Source organism: Neoarius graeffei, chromosome 22 (genome assembly GCF_027579695.1).
Source record: "Neoarius graeffei isolate fNeoGra1 chromosome 22, fNeoGra1.pri, whole genome shotgun sequence".
Classification (NCBI taxonomy): domain Eukaryota; kingdom Metazoa; phylum Chordata; class Actinopteri; order Siluriformes; family Ariidae; genus Neoarius; species Neoarius graeffei.
The window spans coordinates 33,777,780-33,786,681 of record NC_083590.1 but is presented as its reverse complement, the minus strand read 5'-3'; the positions used below and the strand labels follow the sequence as shown (position 1 = coordinate 33,786,681).

General features: G+C 40.3%; 1 protein-coding gene across 2 annotated transcripts in view; it reads left to right on the top strand.

The window, feature by feature from the left end:
• The window catches only part of spire1a (spire-type actin nucleation factor 1a), a 120,332-nt gene extending 114,162 nt beyond the window's left edge, over positions 1–6,170 (top strand). For both annotated transcript variants that reach the window (XM_060904750.1, XM_060904751.1), the window contains 3 exons: positions 396–423; positions 533–678; positions 4,181–6,170. In XM_060904750.1, the coding sequence (XP_060760733.1) occupies positions 396–423; positions 533–678; positions 4,181–4,436 (430 nt within the window). In that variant the 3' untranslated portion in view covers positions 4,437–6,170. The remainder of the gene's footprint in view (positions 1–395; positions 424–532; positions 679–4,180) is intronic.
• Positions 6,171–8,902: the final 2,732 nt, after the last annotated feature.

Sequence of the window (8,902 nt, the reverse complement as noted above, 5' to 3'; positions counted from 1 at the left end):
CTCTCTCTCACACACACACGCACGCGCACACAATATCATCACTAAACCTAGAGTCCAAGTCATTAAAGAAAATTTCGAGTCCGAGAACAAGACTCCACCCGCACCATTTGACGGTGGCTGTTGCTGCCTTTATGTGAAAGCGTCTCTGCTACTGTGTTGGACTAACATTACTGCTCGACTGCCCCATTTTAGTTAACAGCCTACAGATAAAAAGCTTGTTCATCAGTCAGCAAGCCCCGCCCACTATCAACAGGGCAAATAACACGAGAGAGGGTTAACACTAGCTAGTTCATTGAACATAGAACACACGCGATTTCCGAATGTGCTGTTATTGAAAAATAATCAACCTTACCTTGGCGTTCTATTGGCTTTACTGACCTCTGCTTATTTTACAGACCTGTGTGTTCACAGTGTTGTAAGAAGGTACCGTATGACTCCTGGCTCTTCATGTACGCATCTTAATTCAGCGGTCTCTCTTATGATACTGCAGTGTGAATATCTGCCTATTAATTACTGCATATCCTTCTCCAAGATGAAGCTGCCCTCCAAGCCTTATTCCCACCTGCCCATTTACGCTTTTGGAGCCGCTACCATGCCTAAGATGGAAGCTGGAGTCACAGCCCAAGTGGACAAGCCGTCATCCAACCAGTACAACAGCCTAAAACCCTCTACATCCAGGTTACTTTCACAGAATTTTCTTTCCACCAAAACTCAGAGCTTTTTTTTTTTTTTTTTTTTTAATTCTAAGCTTCAGCAGAACTTCCAGGGATTGAGATGTCTATACTGAGTGATCTTTCTAGGTCAACTGGACACATTTTACAAAATGTAGATGATAATATTAATATCTTTTTTAAAAATGTGGCTTAATATTTTCTGTTAAATGTGAATTTTATGTATTTATGATGCGTTGATTCAGTGCCGTCTGGGATAAATGAGCTCGGGGCTTCTCAGTTTCAAGGAGAGGGAGTCAGGGAGGAGTTTTGCCATCCACATTGTCTTATTCACTTAAAATAATAACTAATAGTGGGCTTATTTTTAGTTTGGTGGAACCAAAAGGAGCACCAGCACTAGAGCGGCGGCTACAATTATCGACACCTTAACGATCTTTTGGCTGTTGAAAAAGTAGAATAGACTTTCAATACGTCAATTGTGCATGAATAATTACTCAAACTTCCACGGGGGGGGAGAGTTGATTCCCGATTACTTGGCGTGTCGGATCACATGACACCGTTCCACAATTATCAACACCTTTTGTCCACAGTTATCGACACCGTTCCACAATTATCGACACCCGGATGATTCTTTATAAAAAAAAAATAATCGGTATGTGGTATTCAGTTAACAAAACTTAGTTTTTATTTAAAATATGTTTTACATAGACTTGTATTTAGTCCAAATGTTTTTTATACTAAAAGATATATGGATGTCGGTGCTTATGTAAATGAGGAAGTAATTCTAATGTTTGTGAACAAATGAACTGATAATGTTTAACCTGCGTCAGAAAAATCTTTTTGTTTCATTTTCTACCCGCTTTCTAAGTGTTTTTGTAGATCGCATTTTGTTCATCATTGGTTGTTTCTATTCATTTCTAGTTTTGTAGTTTACTACAAATTCAAGCAACGCTCTAATTTGTTGCAGTTAGATTCAGATTGGTGAAGCGTCAGTATTTTCGAAACAAGTGATTATTTATTTAAAATTCCCATCTAAAAATATAAAATGTCTACTGAAATTGTAATATGTGGTCGATATTTACAACAAACTGCAAAAAAAAAAAATTCTGAATGGAATAGAAAAATCTGATATTTTTCTGAAGCATGTAATTGTTATATATGCTCGGAATTTAATTCTGGTCTAATTCTATTTATTGCACTCTGATTCTAAATACTCTATAAACATTCCATTCTGTTATGGATCAGAAAAAAAAATTCTTATAAATCACAGCACTTTTATTTTTTTAAAGTACTTCATCTACTTCAACAATGTTACACAAAGATCGATCCATAACAGTTGTAAATGTCCCTTAATTCCACAGGGTGTCGATAATGGTGGACACCGGTGAAAGTGATCACTATTATCGACACCTCACGTGACTCTCAAACGCGCATTTAGATACAAAATGGCGACTGGCAAATGAAAGAGTAAGAAACGAAGTAGGTTTCGACGAGGAGCACTGCAAAAAATGATCTCTTGTTGAGAGAAAATATCTTTAATATGGGTGAATGTATCTATTATTTCTTATTAGAAGTTTACTAGAGCTCAAATATAAGATTATTTAGCTTACTTTGAGACGCTTTTACTAATTTCAAGCCTTAAATTTTCTTATTCTATTGGCAGATAATTTTGCTCATTTTAAGCATTCAGTTCTAGAAAGAAGCAAAATTATCTGCCAATAGAATAAGAAAATTTAAGGCTTGAAATTAGTAAAAGCATCTCAAAGTAAGCTAAATAATCTTAGATTTGAGTTCTAGTAAACTTCTAATAAGAAATAATAGATACATTCATCCATATTAAAGATATTTTCTCTCAACAAGAGATCATTTTTTGCAGTGAGATCATGAAATATCGGTGAATTTGATGAGTAAAAACATGTCCATGATCTTTCCACCATGCTTACCTGCGATGATAACGTCCGGGTTTTCCGAAAAATTGCTGATCGTGATAAAAAAAAATTACATCTCGGACAACAAGATCAAAGGGTGAGGTGGGTCTTCCGGTTGATTAATTAACCAATAATAACTGTTGTAACCGAAACCCACCTTTGTAAAAAAATTTTTATTGATAAATCTGAAAAGGTGTTGATAACTGTAGCTAGTAGTCATAAATAATAAGCGTGTATAAAGTACGTACTTTAATTCTATCTCGGACTCTAGATTCATTGACTGGTTGTCAAGTAATAATAATGATGATGACTACTACACCAAGATTTAGCATCTATTAGGGTAAATTTACTTGAGCCCACATTACTGCCACATTCATAACGTATAAACTAACAGTTTATTGATTTGATTTTTTTTCCTCGAAAAAAATGCCATACGACAGAGCTGAACGTTCTGTGTGGTTTGAATAAAAGCTGGTCAACAGCAAGCCAATGATGAGACTCCATACTAATGGTTTCATATTGGTAACAGTGAGCTACTGATTGACAGTAAAATTTAGGCTACGTTTACATTACGTCGAATCAGCGGATCATCAGATTAACGTTCTTAAAACGATTCGCGTTTACACTAAAACCGTTAGCCGTGCACACAGCAACACCAATACACGGATACGCTCGGCTCCGCAGGCATCCTGCGCTCCAAATCACTCCGCCCTGAACAGCGAGTGCCCTCTGGAGGGTGCGCACTCCGGCCCTGCGCAGCTCACACAGCGTGCGAGTGAAGCGCACAAGCCACGATTCGGGACTGAGCTGCTGTGTGTGAGATCCCAGCGCATATCACTTACTACTTGCAAGTGGAAGGATGGCAAGCCTAAAGACAATCATAACTACACAATGGGCAGTATTTGCATCAGTATTTGCAGTATTTTCATACTTTTATACTCTTTAATGAAAGGTGATACAAGGCGGAAGTCCGCGCCGTTTTTCAGCAGTCGCGTCACATGACCAACGCCAGCGAATCAGGAAGGTGGATGTCACAGTGACGTTGTCCAATGACGACGCCAGCTAGAGCTCAGCACAGCGTATTCGCGTATCTCAATGTTTACACAGCACCGGAGCTGATACGATCTAGATTGAATACGTGGACGCTGGCGGATTCCCGTTTCCCGGCTTTTCCAGGTGGTTTAATGTAAACGGACAGTGCATCCGCGAAGAAAACGAGACAGATACGGTCTAATGTAAACGTAGCCTTATTTTAGCTCTCCCGTTCAATATCATTACCAGCCGTCATGGTTTCTGTTGGATTATCCTCAAGTCATTTTAGTCTGACAGTAGTAATAATAAAATATAAAGACCTTTATAGCACTTTTTAAACATATAAAACCGATTTTTAGACATGTCCCATGACCCCATCTTATATTTATACATCTCATGATGAGGAGCTTCCAAAGCACTTGAAGAAATATTAGTTATATCGCTACTGTAAAAACAGGCCGGCTGACGCGAGCGACGTGAAGAGAATATCAGGTTTGTTGGTGTGAAGATGATCGACAATTTGGTTCTAACTTGCCTCAATCTTTCCAGACCATCCAAGCATGGGGAGTACACCACCTCTCGAGATGAAGTGGAGTTTCCAAAGGAGATGACGGAGGGCTGGAGCACCATGGAGGTGTGCGTGGACTGCAAGAAGTTCATCAACGACATCATCTGCTCCAGCAGACGCAGCTTATCCACGGCTAGCACACGATCCCGTATGAAGCGTAAAACTCAGTCCTTGTACATGTCTCCCTCCAGATCCCGCGATTTTCGTCCCTCAGAACGGACCATCAAGGAAGTGTAGGAGGAAGCTCTGACTCTGGTGCGGCCACGTTAGCCGCCAATACTTTACAAAATGGTGGAGACTTTGTGGCCTGGCACAGTCATTTATTCATCCCGTTTAGTCTTGGAGAATGACTCGCTCTGTTCTATATGACCGATGTTAAGGTGTGTCTTATGTACGACGATGGTCAAAATAATATCTCGGTAATATCTGTATTTTATCTTCCGTGCAAAACGTGACTGGAAGAATGAGCTCCTGTCCTTTCCTGCTGTCCTGTATGTCATCCTATGGCTCTAGGGATCATTTTCCTTTCCTTGTGACTGAACGTCTTGACAAAGTGTTAGCATTTCTAATGGTTTGGCCCGGCTATCCAGTTCGTCCTGTCCGTTTAGTCCAATTTCATCACGGAGAATGTCTTCCACATCCAGAATGAAGACTAGATAGTGTGATGGCTACCGTATTACCAAATCAAAAGGAATCTTATCAAGAGTTTTATACTTCCTGAGTTTTGTTTTCCAGAGGTGGCTGAAAGAATGAATTTCTGTCCTCCTTTAACCACACCAGCCCAGTCCCCCTGTCTCAGGGAAAGAAAAAAAAAAAAAAAAAGGAAAATGTGAAGTTAAACTATGGAAATATAGTTTACCAAAGGCTTCATAGCCCCTTTTTACCAGCTGTTTTCGTATTCCAGATGTGCATATAACACTGGGAGAAAAGGTGACCTGAATGAGACCTGAATGTATATTTTTATTCGAAAGAGAACCATACAGTTGTATGTAAATAGTATGCTGAAGGATCAGCCCGGACATGTAAATAATGTTTATTTCCCTGACTCAGGAATAAATGAAGAAGACAGACCGGCAGAGAGACCGGGGACTCGGCAGTCTGCCCTCCTTTGCCCATTTACTGACCAAATGCATTTCTCCTCATTTGGTGTTTTGTTTAAACTGCTGCTTTGTTAGTCAGATGGTTTGATAACTGCAAAAAAAAAAAAAAACTTTCAGGATATAGATATTTTTACTTTGGTTTGATTATGGTGTTTAAGGCTAGTTTAAAGAAAAAAAGTAAGCAAATTCATTTCCCAACCTCAGCTTCTTAACATTGTCTAGGGATTTGGATGAGGCTTCTTAAAGAAAAGCTCGCTCGTGCCAAAATAACACTCTACAATCCGAACTTTGTGTTTTGGACCTGCTGTACATAGTTGATATCATATGTTGAAGTTGCGATCAGGCAGTAGGAGTTGCATTTAGCAACCTGATCTATCTAATATCTAATATATTATCTTGTAACCTCTTATGTTGATAGTTTTAAAATATTATAATTAATTATTTTCATGGTCAAATAATTTTGCCATGTTTTCACAGGATGCACTTTGAAATGACAGCAAATGCTGGGTTTGTTCTATTCATGTTTTGTTTTTTGGTTTGTTTTTTAAGACCTTTCCAGCGCCACGTTACTTTCCTTCACTCTTTCAGTCACTCGGCTTGGTGTGAAGCTGTTCGGTCAAGCGTGATCAGCTTGAACAGTGGGCCTTTAGGTATTTTCCTTTCCCTTTCATCTCTTGAATGTGCATACAGAAGAAAACCGCACCAGTCACATGTTCTGATGGCTGAATGCTGTGCAGACGTTCCAGACTGTCGGTTCACTCACTGTATTGCCTCTCTGTTAAAAGATGAAAAATGCGCATGTAAAAGTTATGGTTATGAATTTTTAAAAAAAATGTGATTCAATTGATAATAAACACATTTGATGTAGCAATCTGGGATGTTTGTTTTGGTTTTGTTGGTGTGTGGGGGGAGAGGACGGGGTGAAAACCTTGCATATGTGGGTATTGAGGTATTTCACCTGACGTCACAGGGTCACGTGACGCCCCGGTGTCTGCCATTTTGGACGGCAAGCTAGCTAATGTCAACAACAGTAGCTGGTATGTTACTGTAGCAATGTTTACGTTCAGTCATTTGGATGACTGTTAAAACCTTTCAGTCTCAAGTTTTTCCTTTACTGGATTTGCTAGTTTACTGAGCCAGCGAGCCCCGGCGCGCTAGCTAGCCAGCGAGCCCCGGCGCGCTAGCTAGCCAGCGAGCCCCGGCGCGCCAGCCAGCCCCGGAGCGCCAGCCAGCCAGCGCGCGAGCCCCGGAGCGCTAGCCAGCCAGCCAGCGCGCCCTGGAGCGCTAGCTAGCTAGCGCCAGCCAGCCAGCCCCGGAGCGCGCTCAGTAAACTAGTAAATACAGTAAAGGAAAAACTTATCACAGGCCATGTCTCAACAGACTAAGAAGTTATTTCAATGACATTTAATAACATTTTGTTTATCCTGAGGACCGAAAGTAAATGAAAATGTGAACAAATCTTAGCTGTCAGTGAACAATCCTGGTGGAAGCAGGTAAACGTCGTTCTCTAAGCCTGCTAACCTCAATTTTTGCAAATACCTCTCCCTCTGCTCGCCCTGTAAATGCCCTACGTCGCTGGATAGTGAAGGTGTTTTCTGCATCTCGCTCCTTTTTCTTTTATGTTTTTTGTTTGTCGCCTTCCTCGCATTCAAACTGATTCGAGCCGTGCCGTCCAAAATGGCAGCATCACATGACTTGGTCACGTGAGTGAAATACCTCAATACTGCTGCTAGAAATTAAGAACAAAAAAATGTAGTCGATCATCATCATCAGTTAAAAATACATGCATGTTCTCAAATGTCCTTGTACATGAGGGATACAAATGCTGGGCTGCCAACTCTCACGCAATGAGCGTGAGACACACGCATTTGATTGTCTTCACACGCTCACACGCCATACCTTCGATTTCTCACGCTAGAAAAAAATCTAGTTTATCTATCTGATCTAGGCTACCCATTGCGTCGCGCCAACCACTTGCGATTGATCAATTACGCCTTACGCACGACTAAACAGGCAGAGAGGTGTTCCCTTCTGTACACACTCCCCTATGGTAGGTGGCGTATCTAATGATGCTGCACTCGCCGGAAGTTGGATAATCGCCTACCGTCAATTTAGAGGAAGAGGAGAGAGAAGAAGGTATCCGAGTTGAAGACGGGTGTCTCAGACAGGTTTGTACATATGCACGCCAATGTGTGGTGTTACTGGCGTAATTATGAACTTATATAAAGTTTCTTAATCGTTTTAGCCTATAAGTGTTGTGAGAATATTTAATGCCATATCGAGAGCTGTGTACTAGGCATGCTAAATCATTATAGGCCTACTGCCGTGCCACAGCCTCTATCTTCCCCAACAAGCAGCACGGGAGAGCACCTCCTTAGCACACGTTTATTAAGGTGCATTTTTAGTTTGTTTACTGTATGTTATCATACTTTATGACTTTATTTGAAGCCATACTGGAAATGTTGTAAAATAAAGCAAGTAAGAGATATTACAAATGCAAGAAGAGCCATTAGCCACCATACCTATTGTTTATTTACAGGGTATTTATTTTTAATTATTTATGATGTATGTAATTGCTCAGTTAAAGTAAATAAAGCATGGTCACCTGTAATATCAAAGAACTTGAACTTGTGAATAATTAAAAAAAAAAAGACAGAAAAATATACTGAGGAGACAGGGTTTCAAAGAGGGCAAGACGGGTAGAGAATATTTGTCAGATAACAGGCCCTGACGAATGCTCTATTACTAATAAGAAACATAGATAAGAAATAAATTAATAAGAAATATATTAATATAGCTTATTTAAGTATGACCAAAATTTTTAAGCCCAACTTTGTGTGCACATTCCCACCTATGGCCAAGGTTCAGCTTTTTGTGTTTCAATACTGTTCAAACTTAATCATTTTAATGTTTCTTGTAGCACATGCACATTTTGCTTACTGTTTAAGCATTTTATTTGTTCTTTTGCTGTTGATATTTTTCCCCATGCCAATCTTCTGCTGCACCCAGTGGTGGGGAAAGCCCTTAAATGCATAATGTTTGGTCAGTGATAATGTCAGTGAGGGACAATCTTATTTTTTGCAGCAGTTATTAAAAACTTAACATTTAGTTTCAATTCAGAAGGTGTTTAGGCTTAGCTGATGAAATATTTTCAAACATGAACTTGCCTTTAAATCTGAAACACAGGTCTATAGGGCTACAGGAACATTGGCAGTCATCTGTAGTTTTCTAGTGTGGGGGCTTTTAAGCCAAAACTTGGTGCTTTTGTTGGCCACAAGCTGAAGGCCTGGTAAGTCAGGGTGTGTAAGAATGTAGGTATGGCACAGCAGGCCACTCCAAAAATCCACCAGAATGCAGGAACATCTACTAAATCCAAAATCTCACCCCCCCCCCCCCCCCCACCCCCATTGTCCATATCCAGCTGGACGACCCACAAACAAAACACCAGAATGCAGGGGGACAAGTGAATATCAAACTGAATACAAAATTCCCACTTACTGCATGGTGTGCGGAAAAATTTTGCCGTCGACCCCCCCCCCCCCCCCCCCCCAAAAAAAAAATCTCACTCCAAGGAATTTCGAAACGTTGGCAGCCCTGACAAAT